The 24,042-nt window shown below is 34.7% G+C and overlaps 1 protein-coding gene across 3 annotated transcripts in view; it reads left to right on the top strand.

Annotated features, from left to right (window-relative positions):
- Window positions 1–24,042, top strand: part of RAB3GAP1 (RAB3 GTPase activating protein catalytic subunit 1) — a 95,762-nt gene that overhangs the window by 45,427 nt on the left and 26,293 nt on the right. For all 3 annotated transcript variants that reach the window (XM_043992025.1, XM_043992026.1, XM_043992027.1), the window contains 7 exons: window positions 3,262–3,361; window positions 7,476–7,557; window positions 8,353–8,421; window positions 11,858–11,931; window positions 19,144–19,236; window positions 21,296–21,465; window positions 23,585–23,674. In XM_043992025.1, coding sequence (XP_043847960.1) covers window positions 3,262–3,361; window positions 7,476–7,557; window positions 8,353–8,421; window positions 11,858–11,931; window positions 19,144–19,236; window positions 21,296–21,465; window positions 23,585–23,674 — 678 coding nt within the window. The remainder of the gene's footprint in view (window positions 1–3,261; window positions 3,362–7,475; window positions 7,558–8,352; window positions 8,422–11,857; window positions 11,932–19,143; window positions 19,237–21,295; window positions 21,466–23,584; window positions 23,675–24,042) is intronic.

The raw sequence follows: 24,042 nt of genomic DNA, 5'->3' as shown, positions 1-24,042 counted from the left end.
TTTACTTTGCATCAGTTCATATAGATCTTGCCATGTTTTTTTCTAAGACTACCTCTTCATCATTTGTCAAATTTTACCAAGTGAAGTTGTGATTCTATTTTGATATAATCCAAGCATATTGTAGCCTAAAGAGGATAATAAGATACTAAAGTTCTATTTTGATAACTTATCAGGAATATCGATAAGAGGAAAACAATGTTTATTTATGAATAAATTCATGTTTATTTTTGTCTTTTAAAAATATCATAGATATGAAAAAAGTGAACCAAATTTCCCACCATATTGTCTCTCCCTCACCCTAAACAATTAACTTCTCTTTGTCTTAACTATAAAATAAGTGAGATTAGATGAACTCCAAAGTCCTAAGTCCAAAGTCCTCAAGTCATCTTGGGGGAGAGAGTCATGTACACAGGGAATAGGAAGAGTATGTAATTTTGGACATCTCTTTAGATGTCTAGATGTCCATCAGTCTAGAAATTCTTAGAAAATGTTGGATTAAATACAATTGTTTCTGGCAGACTTGTATCTAAAATATAGAATACACTGTTTTCTGTGCTGGTGACTTGTTATTTAGTCTCAACGTGGGGTTATGAGATAGCAGGCTTGCTTTGATTTGACTTTTAAAAAATTTTTAAATAGTTAAGTAAAACCAGCCTACTTGCTCTTGAACCTTGTAATGGTTTCACATTATATAGTGAAGCATATTGATTTTTAAAATGAGTCTTCATTTCATTCAACATCAAATTGACTGTTGTGATAAATTAGCTTTTTGCTATTAAAATCCCACAAGACTGCATTGAAAGACCATTTAACAAAACTAAATATCTACTCTATGTATGATTTTTTAAAAATCTATTTTTAAGATAAGTCCAATTTCTGATCTTTCTGCATATTGCAGTTCCCCCTATTCCCTCTGTCCCCCAGTTAAATAAGATTGACTATAAAGTTAATTTGTGTAGTTGTTATTTTTGTATTAATTTCTATTATAAAATTGTAAGAATGCCCTGTGGCCAAACTCCCAATATCTGGAAATTTTTGACATGGACAAAGGTTGCCATGATAGCCTCACTGTTGGTTGGTTTGGCACAAAAGAAATCTTATGCTTGTGTTCCCTCTTGGCAGTTCACTTCTGCAGTAGTAATCCCTCTTGACCCTCTGATCTTCCCTTGGCTCTGGTCATGTCTAAAACATAGGAATGTGTTTTATGCTTAGGCATCTAAGCTTTCCGCTGTTAGCTTTCAACTCTGTTTTTCCCCCCTTTTTTTCTGGGTATTTTACATATTTAACAGAGAAGCATACAAAGCTAGATAAGGAGCTTATATGCGATGTAAGAGGCCATCTTGCTGTAATGGACTTGGATTCAGAAAGAAGTAGATTTACATCCCAGTTATGACCCTTACTAGTCTTGTGACCTAAAAGGTACTTTCTTCATAATAACACTATAAGGGGGGCAGCTAGGTGGCACAGTGGTAGAGCACCGGCCCTGGATTCAGGAGGACCTGAGTTCAAATCCGGCCTCAGACACTTGACACTTACTAGCTGTGTGACCCTGGGCAAGTCACTTAACCCCCATTGCCCCGCAAAACAAAACAAAAAAAGTACCTTTTACACCTAAAAGGTTAGGGATTATAACTGGACCTGTGATTTTTCATTACTAGAGAGAACTATCAGATGAAAAAAATTACTTTTATTAATGCAGATCCGCAGCTTTGCAACTTATAGTTTTAGAGAGTAACCTAAAACATAGAGTTTAAATGACTTGTCCAGGGTTACACAACCAGTAGATATTAGGACTTGAACCTGAGTCTTCTTAGGTTGAAGTCCAGTTCTCTGTTCACTACTCAGCCTTTGACCTTAAAATGATATATGTGTGTGTGTTGTTATTTGCTTGCTTCAGTTTGAAAATTCAGATTTTATTATGAATGGAATGAATTATTTCCTGGGGGTAGGAGTGGGAGTAGGATACCATATCTTACTACTGGTAGAGCTTATTTTGTTATTACTAGATATTGTAGTATTTTTCTTTTAAATACTCAAGTGATTGGATCTTGATTAGTGAACTGCTGCTGACTAATGAAACCACAAGGAAAGTAGGCAAAGTGAGTAGTTTAGCCAGGAAAAGGATTATTATTTATTGGGCCCAGTGTTATGTTACTACTGTCAGTGAAAGATTGTGGAAAATAGGTCCTCCAGTACAGGACTGGAGAAGGGCAAATGTTCTAGTTTTCCAGAATTTTTTTTAAAAGGTGGGGGGGTGGAGAATGGATTCTGTAGTCAGCATGACTTCATCAAAAACAGGTCATGCCAGACTAATATTTTTTGTTTTGTTTTGGGTTTTTTTGGTGAGGCAATTGGGGTTAAGTGACTTGCCCAGGGTCATACAGCTAGTAAGTGTCAAGTGTCTGAGGCCAGATTTGAACTCAGGTTCTCCTGAATCCAGGGCCAGTGGCCAGACTAATATTTTTCATTAATTTTAACAGCTACTAAATTAGCAGAACAGGGTGTTGTTGTAAACAGTTTGCCTGGATTTTAGCAAACTGATAGCTATAGAAGCTAGATGATAGCTAGATGGATTCTGAACCTTTTGAGTTGGCTATGCTTAGAGAGGAGCCATTACTGGTTTCTTGAGTTTTATAGTGGAGTGTTCCTGTGCCCCTTGATCTGTGCTTTATCCTTTACTGTTGTTGAATATTTTCATCAGTGCAAGATGTTAAATGGGGGGCAGCTATGTGGCATAGTGGATAAAGCACTGGCCCTGGATTTAGGAGGATCTGAGTTCAAATATGGCTTCAGACACTTGACACTTACTGGCTTTGTGACCCTGGGCAAGTCACTTAACCCTCATTGCCCACCAAAAAATTATATATATATATATATATATATGTGTGTGTGTGTGTGTGTGTGTGTGTGTGTGTGTGTGTGTGTGTGTGTGTGTAATTTTATATATATATATATATATATATATATATATATATATATATATATATATATATATATATGTAAATGGCAGCTCTGTCAGATTTGAAGATTACAGAAAAGGTTGGAGATACCACTAACATACTTGGGAATAGAGTTACAATAGAAAGTGATGTCAACAGGCTAAAACATTGGACTAAATTTAATAAAATGAAAATTTAATAGGATTAAATTTAAAATATTACTTATGGATATAAGAAGTCATCTTCACAGGGATAAGTCATTTATTTCACAATTATATATGATGTTATTTACATGATACCTATTTTTGCATTAATTTTCCAGGGATGTCCTTTAACACCATTGCCTCCAGTTAGCATAGCTATTCGGTTTACTTATGTACTTCAGGACTGGCTACAGTACTTTTGGCCTCAACAACCACCAGGTAAAAAAAGATAACTTTTTGTTTGATAATGTTTAAATTATCTTAATATATTAATATAAAAGGAAATAATATTCATTCTGCCAAAATTTTATTATAAGAATTTTTTCTTAAATAATGCATATTTGTAATATTTTATGTAATATATCTCATTTCACTGTATTCTTTATCACTTTCATCCTTTTTTTCTTCAAAAGTTCTGTTGTTTTTAAATGGGGGTGACATTTTTACCATATATTTGACAGTCTGTCTTTGGAAGCTAATTTTATATAGAAATCACCCTCCTGCTTTAAACTGGCATGCAGTAAATGATTAAAATTGTATTCTAAAATTAGACATAAGAGAAGCCATACTCACAAAGAACAGATGTGTAGAAGATCTTATTTGTGAAATGTAAAGTTTGAGGAGGTGATAAAATCATAAAGGGGAAAGGAAGAGAACAAGCATTTATATAGCATCATGTGCCAAGCTTTCTCTGTTAAGTGCTTTACAAATATTACCTCAAGAAAGAAAACAGATACATATGTACTTAATGACAATAAGAAAATTTCATAAATATGACTTTAATAGTTGGTCTTTGAAAGTTTTTATGCCCTACGTTTTTGTAATCCTTCTGCTAAACTATGAAATTAGAGATTCTAAAAGATGGAGATAAAGCAGAACAGCCATTGAGGATAGTTTGTGCAGAGGCTCAAAGAAATTTGAGTGTCATGTGTGAGGAATAGTAAAAAGGTCAGTTTGGCTGGATTATAGAGTGTGTGCAGGAAAGTAGTATCTAATATGGTTGGAAAGGCAGTATGGAAACACTGGAGTTTTATCATTCAGGAGAGTGGCACAGTCAGACTTAAGCTGTAGGAAAATAATTTTGACAGCTTTGTGGAAGATGGATTTGAGAAGAGAGAGAAGGGAGACAGGAAGCCCAATTAGGAGATTATTGCAATAGTGAAATTATTAAGGCCTGAGCTGTGGTGGTGGGTGTGTGACTATAGAGAAGGAGAAGAACATGAGGTTTGTTATAGAATTAAAAACAACTAGATATGGGAACCAAATGGTGCCTAAAGGATAGTGTTCCTTTGATAGAAATAGGGAAATTAAAAAGAGGGGTGAATTTTGGGGGAAAATATAGGAATTCTGTTTTAGACATGTTGAATTTAATTGCATACAAGACATCTACAGTAGTTTGAAATGTCCAGGAGGCATGTGGTGTTGAGGGACTGGAGATCAAGGGAGAGATGAGAGCTAGAGGAATCATTTTTGCACAGAGGTGATATTTAAAGAAGCTCATGTGCTCATGAAGAAAGAGTTTAAAGAGAGGAAGGAGAGCCAGAAGAGAACAATGTCATAAAAAACTGAGGAAGAAGAAAATATCCAGAAGGAAAGCATTGCCCACAGTATCTAGTACCATAGAGAAGTCAAGAAGAATGAGGTTTTTCACTATTTCCCTTGAGGTTCCTATGACTTTTTGTTCTTACAGATGAATTTTATTATTTTTCCCTAGCTCTATAATGTAATACATTGGTAGTTTGATTGGTATGACACTAAACAAGTAAATTAATTTAGATAGTGTTGTCATTTTGATTATATTGGCATAGACTCCCCATAAACAATTGCTCTTTTCCCAATTAATTAGATCTGTCTTTATTTGTATAAACAGGGTTTTATAGTTGTATTCATATAATTCCTGTGTGTGTTTTGGCAAGTAGATTCTCTTATACATTCTGTGGTCATTTGAAATGGAATTTCTCATTCTATTTCTTCCTGCTGAGTTATGTTGGTAATCACAATTGCTAATGATTTATGTGAACTTATTTTATACACTACAACTTGCTGAAGTTGTCAGTTTTTTCCAGTAAGTTTTTTATTTGACTCTCTAGGATTCTCCAAGTAAACCATCTTATCATCTACAAGAAGCAATAATTTTGTTACCTCTTTTTCTATTATCTAATTGTTTTTCTTTTCACAGCATGTTAGCTAGGATTTCCAGCACTATATCAAATAAGAGTCATGATAATGGAATCTGTGTTTTACTCCAATCTTATTGAAAAGACTTTTAGTTTGTTCCCATTATATATAGTGCTAGGTCTTGGTTTTGTTTTATTTTAATATTTGTACAAAAATGTTCGTAACAGCTCTTTTTGTGGTGGCTAAGAACTGGAAATCAAAGGAATGCCCATCAGTTGGGGAATAACTAAAAAAGCTGTGGTATATGATGGTGATGGAATATTATTGTTCTATAAGAAATGAAAAGCAGGATGATTTCAGAAAGGCCTGGAAAGACTTGTATGAACTGATATATAGTGAAGTGAGCAGAACCAAGAGAATGCTGTGCACAGAGACAGCAATATTGTTTGATAAAGAACTGTGAAAGACAACTATTCTCAACAATACAGTGATCCAAGACAATCCCAAAGGACTACTGATGAAACATACTATCCACCTCCAAAGAAAGAACTGATATTGATGGAACACAGACTGAAGCATGCTATTTTTCATTTTCTTTCATTTTTTTCTTTTATTCAAGTTTTTTTGTACAAAATTACTAATATGGTAATGTTTTACATAATCATACATGTATAACCCATATCTGATTGCTTACCACCTTAGGGAAGAAGGGAAGGGAGGGAACAAGCAATAAAAATTGGAACCCTAAACTAAGTAAAAATGTTTATTGCTTTAAAAAAAATAATAGTGGGGCAGCTAGGTGGCGCAGTGGATAAAGCACCAGCCCTGGATTCAGGAGGATCTGAGTTCAAATGTGGCCTCAGACACTTGACACTTACTAGCTGTGTGACCCTGGGCAAGTCACTTAACCCTCATTGCCCTGCCCCCCCCCCCCCAAAAATAATAGCACCCATAACCCAGGGTTGTTATGAGGATAAAATGAGATATTATAAAGCACTTAGCACCACAGAGCCTTGTATATTGTAGACATGTAATAACTGCTTATTTCCTTCCTTCCTAAACTTTTCTCTGTTTCATGTTAGCAGTTTACTTAGAAAGTACTATGTAATTAAATATTCTGTTTTGTAGAATAAAGAGTGAAAATAGACCTTTGCTCTTTAAAAAGTTTAGTGTACAGAAAATTCATTTATTTTTCAAAAGTAACATTGACAACATAGTAAGCAAGTAGACTCATTGGATTTAGAATTGGAAAACACTTCAGAGATCCCAAGAAACTGAGATCCAGAGAAATTATATGATTTGCCCAAAGTCACATAGCTAATAAATAGAAAAGTTTAAATTTGAACCTGACACTCTGATTCCAAATTTCATGTTCTTTCCCACTTTCCCTTTATCACTCACACCAGGTCATACAATTTGCCCAAGGTAGCAAAGGGACTTGAAATCTAATCTGCTAATACCCATCCGACAATATATACCCTGGCCAATTTACAAATAAGGAAATTTAAGCTCAAAGAAGGGAAGGAGCTTGTCCCTTCTCACAGCACCAGATTTTCTCTTTGAGTCTTTTTGTATATTTTTGAGTAACTTCTGTGGAAATACAAATATTTATCCTTATTACAAATGAAGAAAAAGGTTCAGAGTTTAAGCTATTTCCCCAGGATTCCATAAGTAATAGACATTGGAGCTGGATTAGTACTTTTTCCACTTAACCATGTTGCCTCATAGTAGGCATGTAATAAGTGATTAGATGAGTAGTGTTTGCATCTTTTGAGGTCCATGAACTTTCTTCACTAGCTTAGGAGTCCAATACTCCAACACTCTTGCTACTGGACCACTACTGAACTTTCTGCCTGTCTCCTGACTTCCCTTCCTCACCCTGAATTGGGAGCCTGGCCAGGGCAGGTCCTTCTGGTTAACAATTTCTCCATCTGACTCCCCCATACCCAAGGCTTCCTCTTCTTCCTCCTTGTTTTCATTACCAAATTGTTGGATTTGCTCTTTTCAGCAAATCTCAAACAGTTTAGATTTGGGTTATATTATAGTTCTGTAGCCTAATGTATTTATAGACCTGGGTTTAATTTTAGGTTGTCATATACACCTAAATAATCAAGACTTAATTTATATTGCCTAGGCTTCCTATCTTTCTATACTCAGTAAATTCCATATTATGGACAATATTTGGGGTTGTTTTGTTTTGTTTTCCTAAAAACAGATATAGATGCTATCGTTGGAGGAGAAGTTGGAGGCTTAGAATTTGGGAAGTTACCATTTGGTGCCTGTGAAGATCCAATTAGGTAAAATTTTATCTTCACCATTTAAGTTATAGCCCTAAACCAGTTTTTTAAATCAGTCTTTAGATTTTTCTCTGAGTGATACTGCCACCTACTGGAATGAATAATGTCCTGGGAATGGTGGAAGACTGGTTATAATGGCTTTTCTGTGATTATTGAGAAGTTATTGCTTAATATGTAATAAATCTCTATAACTGTTCAGTGATTATGCCTTTGACAAGCCATATAGACATGTAAACAGATTTGAAGTTCTCTTAAATACATTTGGATATGTGCTAGAAAAGGCAGGCCTAGTGGGTTCACTTAACCAAAGAATTATATATTCTTTAGTGGTATGCAGAGTGACCGATATTATTTTAGTAGTAGTGAAAGGAATAATTTCTGAAAAGTTGTTTTCTTTTGAATGTGAGATGAGGTTGAGAAATAACAGTGACAATAGAGAAGTAGTGATTAAGGTGAAAGAAGGGGGAAACATAATGGGAAAAGGAAGTAGATACTATAAGAAGTAAAAAGGCAGATTTTTGATCCCTTTTAAATAAATGGGAGAGGCAGCATGTTGTAGGTTAGGTGATTTTTCTAAACTTCCTCCACTCTACTTTTCTCAAGATTTTGCATACATCCATCCAGAAACTAGGAAGAATTCTCCTTAGATAATAACGGATAAAATATATGGGAATTTAGACCAAAGGGCGAATCTGAAAAGAACAAATTTAATGACTGTAATCATTCAGTAGCTTACAGTGCTAAATTTGAAATGTTGTATGGCCCTTGTTTGTTCACTTTTTTTGTTTATTTTAGTGAGCTCCATTTAGCAACTACATGGCCTCACCTTACTGAAGGAATCATTGTGGATAATGATGTTTACTCGTAAGTGTGTTCATATTAATGAATTAAGACTAAATGCTTTAATATTAAAGTGAATTGCTATATATGTTTACCAGTTCATTTTTCTACAGTATCTTTACTTTAAAATTGATCAAGTCAGTGTAGTCACCAGATAACATTGTTCAACGATTCCCTAACTGTCATTATTCAGTAACACAAATCAAACAAGACATGCTTGCAAAAGGTGTTTTCCACTGTCATGGAAGATGCCCGATGCAGAATCCAAATGGAAAGAAAGATTCTTAGATGCTTCTCTTTATGGATACGTTTTGCTGATGATATCAAAATTCAAAGTACTATAGAACCTTCTCAGTTGGATGTGTAGCCATTCATAAGAGATCAGTTTAATAGTCCATAGAGGAAAAGCCAAGTGGATAAAAATGCACAATACATAATTTATGAGAAGGAGTTGGATGGGCAACCCATTAAACTAGTCCATAAGTACAAATATCTTGAACAGGTACTAAATATAAATAATACACTGAGCCCAGAGTAGAATAGGAGCAGGGAAACAGGTGGGATTGCATTTGGGAAGCCACAAAATGCTTTTATCAATGCCAGATTGCTCCCTGACACAAAGGGTCTTTTAAAAAACAAAGCAAAACTATGTTTTCCTTTTGATACCATATGACTATAAGTCATGAAGTATGATAATCTCTGAAGAATCAAAATCAAAGGGGATATAGAAGCATGTGGTGAGCATAAGGCTGCAGAGTATTATCAGTGATGACTGTAGTATAAAAAGATAAAATATAAGAAATATATAATCTAAAAAGGAGATGAGCCTGTCAAAGTGAAATCACAGGAATAAAGAAATGGAACAGACTGAGTACTGACTGCTATCAAAACAATGTTTAAAAAAAATAACATTACCCAATTGATAAATGATCAAAAGATATGAACAGTTTTCAGATGAAATAATCAAAGCTACCTATAGCCATATGAAAAAATGCTCTAATTCACTATTGAAAAGAAAGATGCAAGTCAAAACAGTTCTGGGGTACTACCTCATACCTATTTGATTGGATAATAGGACAGTGGAGGAAAATGACAAATGTTGTAAGGGATATGAGGAAAATGAGACATTGATGTACTGTTGGTGGAGTTGTAAACTGATTCAAACATTGTGTAGAGAAATTTGGAACTATGGCCATAAAAATGGCTATAAAACCATGCATATTCTTTGACCTAGTAATACCACTACTAGGTCAGTATAAAAAAAGAGATAAAAACCAAAAAGTTAAAGGACCTATATGTACAAAAAATATTTATAGCAGCCCTTTTCTGGTGCAAAGAACTCAAAATTGAGGAGATGCCCATCAATTGGGGAATGGCTAAATAAATAGCTAAACAATTCTCATGATTATGGTGGAACACTATTGTGCTGTAAGAAATGATGAGGAGGATATGCTCAGAAAAACCTGGAAAGACTTACGTGAGCTGATGCAAAGTGAGATGTTCTGTATACAAAGTAACAGCAATATTGTAAGATGATCTGCTGTGAATGACTTGGCTATTTTCAGCAATGCAATGATCCAAGACAACTCTGAAGGACTTATGAAAAATGTGATCCATATCCAGAGAAAGAACTGATGGTGTTTGAATACAGATTAAAGCATTTTTTTTTTTAGTTTCTTTTTCTTAAGGTTTTTTTGTCTATTTTCTTTCACAACCTGTCTAATGTGGCAATGTTTTGCATGATCACATATGTATATCTTTTATTGAACTACTTGCATTTTTATGGGGTGGGGAGGAAGATAATTTGGAACACAAAGTTTTTAAAATGGGCGTTAACATTGTTTTTACATGTAATTGGGGAAAAATAAAATTCTAAAAAAATGGGAAAAAATAACGAGGGTGAACTCTAGCAAAATAAGGCAGATTATTTGGAAGTAGAAATTTTGGAAGATTTATGGGAAGATAATTGTCAACTGATATGTTGATTATTCCTGTTTTGCTTCTATATTGAATGTTATATATTGATTATGATTGATTTTGCCTTATTTTAAAGTAGTTATGTTTAAAATTTAATGGTGTCATTATTTTAAGTGGCTGGTTTTGTGTAAATACAATTGCATGGTTGGGGACTAAAAAAGGTTTACAGGTGAGTAGAGTGTTATATTCTCCTATAACAGGGTTATCCTTAGGACCTTAAGGGAGTTTAAACCTAACTACATGTTAGTGGTTCTTCTCTAGAAAGCCAGACTGCCAGTTTGGGAAGAGATGGGGGTGAAAAAACTAGCCCAGAGAATGACCCTCGTTTCATGAGAAGAGTTCCACACTAGGCATGTCATGGAGCTGTTAAGCATGAAAAATTAATTATTCATGAAAACTGAATTTGTTTTGGAGGGAGAAATTGCCTAAAACCAAATCAAGGTTACACAAAGATAACATGAAGTGACAGTAATTATTAAAATGTTTTGGAATAGTATCAAGGCATATATGGAGTTCTATGATAAAACATGTAACTTCTAGTCTGATGATGTAAAAACTAGTTGAAAATTATGGAAGGGATTATTTGGGAAGAATATGCTCAAAGAACAAGATAATTTGTTCCAGTGACTGGTACCTTTTTCAAAGCATGAAGAAGTGGAATACCTTCTTTTGATAGATAGCAATATAAAACTGTGACATCCAAGATATTACTGGGCAGACCTGATTGTCTCACTCTGTTTTTTTGGTCATCCTTAACAATGATAAGTCATCAAAGGAGATATAGTGGTAGTACAAAGAACAGTTATTTTTGGATTTCAGTTCCAAAGACCTAGATTCACATCCTGGCTCTGCTGCTTACTAGCCATGGGACTGTGAGCAACTCATTTCACCTCAAGGAGCCTCTGCTTCCTTAGCTATATAATACATTTCATCCCTGAGGGTTGTTGGGATGAAAATATGCTTGTAAACCTTAAAATATGATATGATGTGAATTATTCAGATATGTAATTTCACACTGGCTATCCTGATTACAATGGGTTATGTTTTTCTTACCTCATGACATCAAAGACCTGTGATTTTATCAGTGTGGGAATTCTAGGTAGATGTACATTCTAACCATCTAAAATTCTGAGTCTCAGAGTTGTTTGAAGTTCAGAAAAATTCAATGATTTGCCTATGATCAGCTAGTCTTAAAAATGGGATTTGAGTCAATGTCTTTCTAACTTTAAGTCCAGCCCTTCTCAACTATACCATAATTTCACTATACTTTTTAATACAGTTTTTTAACCTTTTAATTAAGCATGTTTATGTCACATTTTTTTCCCTTTTCTTAGCCAAATGGCATGTATTTTAGATTAATAGTGAAGTTAAGAAGATTATTAGCATGCTCATTTTTTCTACTTAATATGTCATTAAACTGAATTTGGATATGTTTTTAGAACTCGTAAAATAATCATAATTAGTATATTTGTATGGTTTTTAGGGATCTGGATCCTATTCAAGCTCCTCATTGGTCTGTGAGGGTTCGAAAAGCTGACAATCCCCAATGTTTGCTAGGTAAGAAGAACTGTTGTTTTTTTTTCTTGAATATTTCCCCTCACTCTTCTTCCATCTTCTAAACCTAGAACCTTAGAATAACCTTTGGTTCCTTTTTTGAACTAGTCAAATTCTAGCCATTCTGTTGGTTTTTTTAAATTATAGTTATTTTAATAAGCACTTAAAATGACAGTTAAATAAACACAAGATAAAGAATAAGACCTTACATATATCCTTAGCTTTTAACAAAGGAGAACCAAATGAATTTAAAAAGAACAAACAAGCAGAAAATGCTTTTGTGTCTGAGGTTCTGCTTCTTTAGTTTTCTTTCCTTTTTGTTTTCTTATATATGGTTGTCGTCAATGTCTTTAGCGTTCTGGCCTGGTTGAGCTCTCTTTCTATTACTTGATATATTTTTTCCACATTTCCTCATATGCTTTATACTTGTCCTTTTTATGGTCCTACAATATTCCATTACATTAATGTACCAATACGGGATTGGACATAGAGATTCTAAGTTTTTGCTACAAATACAGAAATGATACATTTTTTGTACAGATTCCTGTATTTTTATATAGAGTCATTTCTTTAATTTTTTTTTTTAATATTTTGGAATAAAGTCCTAACAGTACAATTGCTGGGTCAAAAGGATACGTTTTAGGGGGCAGCTAGGTGGCGCAGTGGATAGAGCACCGGCCCTGGAATCAGGAGTACCTGAGTTCAAATCCGGCCTCAGACACTTAACACTTACTAGCTGTGTGACCCTGGGCAAGTCACTTAACCCCATTTGCCTCACTTTAAAAAAAAAAAAAAAGGATACATTTCACTCTGATTATATATACCCATGTTACTCTCCAAAATGTTTATTATATCAGTCACAGTCCCACGAGCATTATAACAGAATATCTATTTACCTGTAGCCCCACCAACATTGCATTTTGTAATTTGTTGCTATTTTTGCAGTTCTAGTGGGTGGAAAGTGATATCTTAAGATCATCTTGATTTGCATTTCTTTGAATATTTGAAAATTTGATTATATTTTAATGTGATTATTTGTAATTCCTCCTTTGACATTTATCTGTTCTTTTCCTTTTCCTTTGATTATTGTTCCTATGAGAAATATATTATTAGTTTTAGAAACAGTATATGTGTGTGTGTGTGTGTGTGTGTGTAAATATCACTTCCTTATAGATTCTGGATGTAAAATATTTGTCTAATATATATTTAATTATTTGTTTCCAATAATTTCTTTTAACTTTAGAGATACTGCTTTTTTCCGTACAAAAACATTTTTACCTCTGTTTTGTCCAGCTCATTGATTTTTGTCTCCAATAATTTCTTCTGTTTGGTTGACAAAAATGCCTTTCTTCCCCAAAGTTGAGACAAATATATCCCATTTTTCATTGTGATGCATCTTTTAAATTTAGATTGCCTTGCTTTTTCTCTATTCTTTTTCCAGCATTTTGACTAGGAGATATGATTTTGTAGGTGTGGGAACTCCTGGTGTGGAAACTTTCTGTATCAGTGTAGATCCATGATAGTTCTGCAACTTTTTTTTTCTTTTTTTTTTTTTTTTAGTGAGACAGCTAGTAAGTGCTAAGTGTCTGAGGCCGGATTTGAACTCAGGTACTCCTGAATCCAGGGCCAGTGCTTTATCCACTGCACCACCTAGCCACCCCTAGTTCTGCAACTTTTAGACTTTTAGAGAGTTTCCTGGGGCAGTGAGAGGATAAGAGATTTGCCCAACACCAAAATCAGTATGCATTAGAAGTAGAGCTTGAGCCCACATCTACCAAGCTTTGAAGTCAGCTCTCTATCCATTATGCTATATGCTTCTTTTTTTTTCCCCTAAAATCCATAGAATTATTGTGATTATTCCTGTATAGTACATTTTGCTTTTGCTTTTTTGGTTTGTTTGTTTGTTTGTTTTGCAGGGCAATGAGGGTTAAATGACTTGCCCAGGGTCACAAGCTAGTGTCAAATGTCTTAGGCTGGATTTGAACTCAGATCCTTCTGAATCCAGGACCACTGTGCCACCTAGCCCATTTAGTACATTTTGACATCTGATGATCCTTTGAATTGGTTTTCTCTCTCATATTTTATATCCTTGTGTATTTGTTTTTCCATATTAATTTTATGACTATCTAAATCTTTGAAATAACCCATTGCTATGTTTTATTGTAATGCATTAAATCTGTAATATTAGTATTTTCATTATATTTTCAACATAATCTTAATCTAAGATGACTCCTATATCCTTGATTTTCTCTATCCTTCTTCCTTAATTTATGCTGTATGATTTGATAGGCTAGTTCCAAAATATTTGATGAATTTTTTGTTGTACTTCTTATCTATTTGCTCACTGTATTCCAATGGCTTCTGCATGCCTCTAGGATCAAACATAAGTTCCTCTTGTTTAAATTTTTTGCTGTTGCTGTTCACTCATTTCAGTTGTGTCCAATTCTTTGTGACCCCATTTCTTGGCAAAGTTACCAGCTCATTTTACAGGTTAGGAAACTGAGGCAAACAGGATTAAGTGACTTGCCTGGGGTCATACAGCTAGTCAGTGTCTGAGGCCAGATTTGAACATGAGTCTTCCTCACTCCAAGCATTGCACTCTATTCACTGTGCCACCTGGTTACAGTTTAAACCTGAGCTGTTTAAGTATAAGCTTCCCTTTAAAAATCCTTCACAGCCTAACATGAGCCTACATCTACAAACTTATTTCCCTCTATGCCCTCTGTGCTCTAGCCAAACTAGGCTTCTTGCTTTTCCTTACACATGATGTGTCATCTATTGTATTCATGCTTCTGCATGGCCCATCCTCCATGCTGGAACAAATGCATTTCCATCTCTTATCTGCCTTCAAAGCTCTGTTGCGACAACACCTTCTACATGATCTTTCCCCACCCCCTTCATCTGCTAGTGTTCTTTTTTTCTTTATATTCATTTTGCATATTTTTTAATGTATATCTTATGGCTATTTGTGGGTAGGTATATATTGTTTCCCCTAATAATGTCATAATGTCCAAGTACCTTGAGGTCAGGGACTATTTTATTTTACACTTGTAATCCCAGCAATTTTTTTTTTTTTTTAGTGAGGCATTTGGGGTTAAGTGACTTGCCCAGGGTCACACAGCTAGTAAGTGTTAAGTGTCTGAGACTGGATTTGAACTCAGGTACTCCTGACTCCAGGGCCGGTGCTCTATCCACTTAAATTTTTTATATTTAATTTTTTTTTCCAAATTACATGTAAAAACAATTTTTGCTCTTTGTTTTTTAAAATTTTGAGTTCTAAATTCTCTCTCTCCTTCCCTCCCTTCCTCTCCTACCCCCTCTCTGAGACGGCAGGCAATTAGATATAGATTATACACTTGCAGCCACACAAAACATATTTCCATATTGGCCACACTGCAAAAACAAAACAAAACCAAAAAAAAGCACTCCCCACCCTCTATCCCCCAATTAAAATACCAAAAAAAACCATGCTTTGGTCTGCATTCAAATTCCATTGGTTCTTTCCCTGGAAGTGGATAGGGTTTTTATAAGTCCTTCAGAATTGTCTTGGATCATTGTATTGTTGAGAACAGCTAAGTCATTCACAGTTGATCATCGTACAGTATTGCTATTACTGTGTACTGTGTTTCTGCTCACTTTACTTTGTATCAGTTCTTGTATGTCTTTCCAGGTTTTTTTGAAAGCATATTGCTGGGGCAGCTAGGTGGCACAGTGGATAGAGCACTGGCCCTGGATTCAGGAAGGCCTAAGTTCAAATCTGGCCTCAGACATTTAACACTTACTAGCTGTGTGACTCTGGGCAAGTCACTTAACCCCAATTGCCTAACCAAAAAAAAAAAGAGTATATTGCTCATCATTTCTTATAGGACAAGAGTATTCCATTACAACCACAGCTTGTTCAGCCATTCTCCTATTGATGGGCACCCCCATAATTTCCAAGTCTTTACTACCACAAAAAGATGTTTGTATGTATTTTTGGGAGTACAAATTGCTCCTTTTCATTGATCTTTGTAGGATATAGACCTAATATTGGTATTGCTGGGTAAAAGGGTATGCACAGTTTTATAGTCTTTGGACATAGTTCTAACTAGCTCTTAGGATGATTGGAGTAGTTTACAACTCTACCAATAGTGTTACTATTTTTCCATATCCTCTCCAACATTTATCATTTTTCCTTTCTGTCATATTAGTCCATCTGAAGCAGTACCCAGATTTGTTTATTTCTTTAATCAGTATGATTAAGAGCATTGTTTTCATATGACTATAGTTAGCTTTGGTTTCTTTTGAAAATTGCCTCGTCATAACCTTTGACTGTCAGTTGGGGAATGACTCATATTCTTAGCAATTTGACTCAATTCTCTGTGTATTTGAGAAATGAGGCCTTTATCAGAGAAAGTTGTTGTAAAAATTTGTCCCCCGTTTCCTGCTAATCTTGGCTGCATTCTTTTTGTTTCTGCAAAACCTTTTTGATCGAATGTAACCACAATTATCCATTTTATAGCCTGTAATGCTCTCTATCTCTTGTTTGGTCATAAAATCTTCCCTTGTCCATAGACCTGGACATGGGAAATAAAATATTCCATGTTCCCCTAATTCTTCCTGCTTTAATTTTGTGCCACATGCTTTCACCAGTTCTGGGAAATTTTCTTTTATTTTCTATAATATGATGCTCAGATTCTTATGTATTTTTTTCCCTTAAATTTTCTGCCTTGACAGCAACCTTATTATTACTATATTTTGATTTTTTTTCTTGGTCTATCACTTGGTTCTATGTGTTTTTCAATAATTTGCATAATTAAAATATTTTTTGAGTTATTATTTTACCTGCTTTGCATCATATATATATAATTATGTTGTCCACTAAGAGTCTGTTATTGATTACTTGGATATATATTTTGAGATTTTCTATTTTTATTGTGTTTTTTCTTTCCAATATTTTGAAATATTTAAAATTTTTCTTTAGTTTCCTCCTGTTATTTTAAGACTATTAAAACTTTATAAAGCTTTTCTTTTATTTGGCCTTATCATTTTTCTTTCAGTGCTAATTCATGTTCAATTGCTTCGAGTTCCTTAACCATTTGAGGTTGTTCTTCAAGGAATCTCTGCTCATTCTTTTTCCATTTAATTACTTCTGATGCTCTTTCTGATCTTATAGTTATATTCCTTTCTTTTAGGTGTTCATACTTCTTTACATAATTACTAATTGAAATTTGAATTTTTAATCATTGCTAAATATACTAGGAACTCTAAAGCATACTTTTAAAAATACATTGAATATCACTTTATACAGTATGTTTTAGCAGATAACTGGGGTATAAGTAAAATTTTTATACATTAAATCATTCAAAATTACTAGAAGGAATCTTATGATAAATCTTTTAAAATGCAAATCATACCCACAAACTTATGTGTGTATGTGTAGATTTCTGAGTACTAAAATCTTTTTAAACTAGGTCTACTTGCAGACAGCAGAACTGTTTTGAGTGAAGGTAGTTCTGAAACAATGGAGGATGCTCTAGAAATAAATGTGCGTGTGTTTAGGGCAGTAGAAACACAGAAAAGGAAAGTGACATTGACTATTAGCTTCCTCCTAAGCTTCAGAAAGTTTAAAGTTAAAGATCTAAGTACCATCTATCTCTAAAAAGGAATGAGTATAGAGAAATTTCACTTAAAGTAACAGTAGACAATATAAAATAGGAGGAAGCTAATAGTCTTGCTGTCTGCAAGTAGAACTCATAAGACAAAGTACAAATTTAGGGAAAAGGAGAATTTGTGGAGAGAGAGTTCTTTCACTTGCCATTACATACAACAATAGGAGATACCACATCCTTATCAGGGAGCAGTTTGGAGCATAAAAAAGAAAAAAAAAATAGGTCAATCCAGGGATTAGAGACACACATTCTCAAATAGAAATGGATATAGAGTAGTAGCATTGAGTGCAAGAATCAACTTCAGAGATGGAGACCTCTGGCAGTAGAGAAGACAACTGAATAAGTATTCAAAAGAAAAGTAGCCCTGGCAGATGAGAGTTGAATTGTGAAGAGAAACAGACTTGAGAATAGACTCATCTTAGTGTAGCTAGTTGGGTGACCTGCCAGCAGAGATCCAGTGTCCAAAGAACACCATGAGGACTCCATGAGAAAAGAAGGGATCTATAGCACCAAAAATATGACTTGCTTTGACCACATGCATTCCCTTCATGGGTGCCTCACTACCATTTTATTCTTAAATTTGGGTCTACTCTTCCAATGTATAATGTGTGTCTTTGTGGGAAAGTGCATGGCAAGGTTTATGGATACAATATTTTTAGCTACCGTTCTCATTATGCCATGGTAATAAATGCTTTCGAACTAATTTTGTCCACTGACCAACTTTTAAAGGTAAGCTCAAACGTGGACATTTGTGAAACATAGTTTTATGATATATGTGCTGGAGGCATATACCAAAATATACCTTGAAATCTGTGAGAGTATTTGCCCTCTGGGGGACTCAAACCATGAGTACAGTTTGAGGAGATAGCCAGATGGGTCACTAATATGTGTGTCTGATAAACAAATAATTTTTCCTTGTTGAAATGTTACTTTTGGCATCCCTGAAATTTTCTTGGTTCTGCATTCTGACTATAAAGTAAGGCATTTGTGTTAGATAAAGGTTATGCCTGTTCTTTATATGTATATTCTCCACCAAAACAAAACAAATTATTGTTATAAACAATGCCCTCATCTAACCCCTTGGAATCAAAACTAGTTCATCTCTGCCTCTTGAAACCTCTAGCTTTCTTCAAAGTTCTGCCCAGGCACTACCTCCTATAAGGCCTCACACAGAGCACCAGTTTGGATGGAGCAGCAACTAAATTCCATCTCTAAGTGTGTTGGGGAAGCTCTTTTGCTTTGGTAAGGGATTAGGGTGGGATTCAGGGTGGTAGTGGGGAAGAAAGGTGTTATTTGTTACCTTTGTTTCCACGTGTACATTTTGGCACTTTTTTTTTTTTTTGACGGGGCAATGGGGGTTAAGTGACTTGCCCAGGGTCACACAGCCAGTAAGTGTCAAATGTCTGAGGCCGGATTTGAACTCAGGTACTCCTGAATCCACAGCCGGTGCTTTATCCACTGTGCCACCTAGCCGCCCCCTATTTTGTCACTTTTGAGCACTATAATTGAAAAAAGTTTCTTTCTGATTAATTTTTTTTTTAATTAATCAAATTTTTCTTCATAGGAGATTTTGTTACTGAATTCTTTAAAATTTGCCGGCGAAAGGAATCAACAGATGAAATTCTTGGAAGATCTACATTTGAAGAAGAAGGGAGAGGTAAACAATTTTATATTAGTCAAATTCCAGCTTCTGTTGTTTTTCTTTAAGAAATTTTGATACCTTGGCATCTTTCTATTTAGTTTATTTTTTTTGTATATTTGAAAAAGTAACTTTCATTGGAATAAAAGCTACCAGTTTTGACAGGATTATTACACTAGAAGTTAAAGGAAATGCCATCACCATGTAATATACCTGAATTCTAGCAAAGCCTTTTTAAAATGTCTTCCACACTAGCCATATGAACAAATTGGGAGATGGAGATCGAATAGTATTACAACTGGGAGATTCATAACTAGTTTAGATCCAAAGATATAAATTGATGAATCAATTGCAGTATCCAACATTCTTCTTGTTACTAGGGAATGGCTGAATAAGTTAGGGTATATGAACATGACCCTACCAAATATTGATACTTTGCTCTTTGAGCTGCAAAAACTTCTGTCTTCCTTCTTGACCTCTAGAACTTTTGAAACTGTCAACCACCACCTCCTCACTAGATTTCTGCAATATTGCTCAGCCTTGGTAGTTGTAGTTATCTGACTATTCCTTCTCAGTCTCCTCTGTGGGTTCATCATTCATCTCCTGCCTCCTACAGGAATGTCCCTTAAGGCTCTGACTGGGCCTCTTTGCTTTATTCACTTCCTTCCTTGATGATCTCATCAACTCCTGTGGGCTCCTTTATCATCTATATGCAGACCACTCCCCATCTTTAATTTGTTTACATGATCCTGCCTTCCTGACTCAGGGATTGTTGGTTTTGTCTTTCTTGCTCCTAGCTCCTTATACAATGCCACGTACATTGTAAGTGCTTAATAAATGTTCTTGGATTTGAATTGGGAATATGTGTAGTACAGAGTTAGAGAGCTCTGATTATCTCTTCTCTTCTTTTCAAGAGTTTTATCAAAAGATAGAGACATAGATGGCCTATGTTGAAAATCTGTGTAAAAGGTGGGGAATGCTAGTTAATGCATTGAATAACAGAATTGGGATCCAAAAAGTTTCTGAATAGCTAGAATAATGAGACAGCTTTAATAAGAGGAAATTTATAGGAATAAATGTAAAATTCTGTGCTTAGGTTAATAAAATCTACTATACAAATTCATGATGTGTAAGACACAGGACTAGATGGTTTATGTGAAAATGTTCAACTAAAAACTTGGTACATGGCACCAGTGTGACATAGCAGCCAAAAAAGCTAATGCTATTTTAGGTACCTGATCATAGTATATTGTCATGAACTGAGGGAGGTCAGAAGTCTTGCATTCAGTTCTAGACACTATATTTTTGACAAAATATTAAACAAAATGAGCATGTTCAAAAGAAGGTAATCAGGAATGTGAGGAAAATTACAATCAGGTCATACAGTGATTGGTTTAAAGAACTAGACCTAAAGAAAAAGAAAAAAACCCGGTCTGCAAATATTTCAAAGGTTGTATTGTGGAAGAAGAATTAGACTTGTTCTGCCTAGCCTGGAGGACAGAACTAGGATTATTTAGGGAAGTTCTAGGGAAGAAGATTGAAATTTAACATAAGGAAATTCCTAACAAATAGAACTCTCCAGAATTAGAATGTTTTGAGTTCTCCACACATAGGGGTGTCTAAGTAATTAGCATGGCCAGAGATCGAGGGGCATTTTAAAAAGGATTCTTGCTTCAGGTAGGTGTTGAACTAGATGACTTCCAAGTTCCTCAAACTTTTAACATTCTATGGCTCAACTTTTTCTCTCTAAGTTTATGCCCTAAAGCTGAGAAGCTTGATTTGGGGGACTACAAGAATATTTAATCATGCCTTCACATAAAAAGTTTAGGATATATTTAAAATGAAAGTATTATGAATTAAGGATTCATTGGGATTGCATGTAACACGAAGTAAGGAAAATTATGTGAGAGCTTTGAAATCCCACATGCTTACATAGAAAGCTTAAGCAATTGATTTAGCATTTTCTAACCTTTGAAGAATGACTAAAGTACTTTTTATAATCATACATTTTATTTACCCTTTCAACCTACCCTGATGCACATTATAATTTATGCTAATTTGGGTTTTTTTGGGGTAGAAACTGTCGATATAACTCATGCACTGTCAAAGCTGACAGAACCAGCACCAGTTCCAATCCATAAGTTATCAGTTACAAATATGGTACACAGTGCAAAGAAGAAGATTCGAAAGCACAGGGGTGTAGAAGAGTCACCGTTGAATAACGATGTCCTCAATGCTATTCTCTTGGTAAGTACGTGGTAGTCTTTTCAAAAATATTATTATGCTAGCATACAAATGCTAGTAACTTCTTGTGTAGTACTTATATAGTACTTCACTGGTACTTAAATAGTGTTTATATTATGCTACTTTATAAAGCTTGCATTTTATACTTGAGGATGATTTTCTGAGAAAACATTCAGAAGACATACCCAAGCAATAGACAAGTAGGACCTAGGAGCTTCAGTGGCTTTTAGGGAGAATTATTCCTTGTCATTGCTCCTGGGGGCTCCTTAGCCCTTTTTTCTCTTGGAAAAGAAAGGATAATGGAGCTTTCACAGCATAATGTGCTTTAGTCCTCTTGTTTGAACCTGGTTAGTACTTAGCTTTGTTTCTTTTCTTTTATAAAGTATTTTATTTATCCCCAATTACATGTAAAAACAATTTTTAACATTCATTTTTAAAATTTTTGAGTTCCAAATTCTCTCCCTTCCTCCTCCCCACCTCCCTCATTGAGTAGGCAAGCAATTTGATATAGGTCATAAATGTATGTCATGCAAAACAAATTTCCATATTAGTCATGTTGTGAAATAAAACATAGACCCCCCCCCCACCAAAAAAAAAAACCTCAAGAAAAATTAAGAACATTAAAAAAGTATGCTTCAATATGTATTCAGATACCACAGTTCTTTCTCTGGAAGTGGATAGCATTTTTCATCATATGTCCTTCAGAGTTGGCTTTGATCATTTTATTGCTGAGAATAGCTAAGTCATTCACAGCTGATCATCTTACAGTATTGCTCTTATTTTCTACACAGGACATTTCACTTTGCATCAGTTCATGTAAGTCTGTTCGGGTTTTTCTGATAGCATCCTGCTTGTAATTTATTATAGCACAATAGTATTCCATTAAATCACATAACACAATTTTTCAGCCACTCTTCAATTGATTGGCCCCCCCTCAATTTCTAATTCTTTGTCACTAGAAAAGAGCTGCTTAAATATATTTATACATATAGGTCCTTTTCCCATGTTTTTTTTTAAATCTCTTTTTGATTACAGACCTAGTTGTGGTATTGCTAGGTCAATGGGTTTGCATGGTTTTAGAGCCCTTTGGGCATAGTTCCAAATTGCTCTACAGAATGATTAAATTAGTTGCAACTCCACCTGCAGTGCATTAATATCTTATTTTCCCCACATCCCATTCAACATTTGTCATTTTCCTTCTTTTGTCCTTTTAGCTAATCTAAAAGGTATGAGTTCGTACCTCAGAATTGTTTTAATTTGCATTTTTCCATTCAGTAGTGATTTTAGAGCATCATATGGCTATAGATATTAGCCTTGTTTGTTAGTGCTTTGTTTCTGAATATAAGCATTGTAAGGATCCAGTCAGTTCAGCCAATCACATAATTAATGTTCTTTTAAAACAATGGTCTCTTACAAGATAGAAACTTAATTGAAAAGATTTTAGGTCTACTTTCTGTTCAGCTAACAAACAAATCTAAGGGGATATCCTTACTCCTGAAAAAGCATCTGATTTTCAAATGTTTCATACGCTAATGAAGAAATATATATCTTTTATTTTTTTAGGACAGCTAGGTTGCACAGTAGATAGAGTACTGGACCTGGAGTTAGTTAGGAAAACCTGAGTTCAGATTTGGCCTCAGGTGCTTACTAGATCACTTAACCACTGTCTAGGGGTTGTTGTGAAAATAAAATAAGATAATATTTCAAAAGTACAAGATAAACCTTAAATCACTATATAAATGTGAGTTGTTATTATTATACTGTCAGAGAAAAAAATACATTTCTATAAGAGTAGTTGTGGGGCAGCTTGGTGGCACAGTGGATAAAGCACTGGACCTGGATTCAGGAGGACCTGAGTTCAAATCCAGCCTCAGTCACTTGACACTTACTAGCTGTGTGACCCTGGGCAAGTCACTTAACCCTCATTGCCTTGCCAAAAAAAAAAAAAGTAGTTGTAGAAGACCAGTTAATGTAATGTAATAAGAACCCTCTAACATTTTACTTCTTAATTCAGGAAAAGTCAAACAGCAAAAATTAGTTTATGTGAGTAAAAACTTGAAGAAATGGGAAATGAAATGCCAAAAATTTAATCTAAAAGCACTGTTTTCTTTCTCCCTTTAAGTTCCTATTCCCTGATGCTGCTTCTGATAAACCAGCAGATGGATTTACTTCAACAGGCAACCATAATCCTTCATCAGATAATGAAGAATATGTAAGTTAATTTAGGGGCTCATTATTAAAAGTGCAATAAACTTAAACAGACTGAATTATAAAGCATTTTTGCAACTTGAATTTCTAGCTATACTGGCTGTGTAATTCTGGGTTAAGCCATTTAACTTCTATGTGCCTAAGTTTCCTTATCTATAAAATTAAGGGGTGGAAGAAGGGGGAGTCAGTGGCCTCTAGGGTCCCTTCTAGCTCTAAATCTGTGGTGTTATGATACAGTGAAAGTCCCAGGAGAGACACACTCTCCATCCTAAATTTCTAAAAGAATTTTTATATTTTAAAATTGTCTTATTATTATACAGTTCCACAAGAAAATTCTCATGCTTTAGTTGAAATAAGAGTCCTTTATTACAT

This window comes from Dromiciops gliroides, chromosome 3, assembly GCF_019393635.1.
Source record: "Dromiciops gliroides isolate mDroGli1 chromosome 3, mDroGli1.pri, whole genome shotgun sequence".
In the NCBI taxonomy this organism is placed as follows: Eukaryota; Metazoa; Chordata; class Mammalia; order Microbiotheria; family Microbiotheriidae; genus Dromiciops; species Dromiciops gliroides.
Note: the sequence above shows the minus strand (reverse complement) of the source record. Positions and strands in the feature narration are given on the sequence as shown.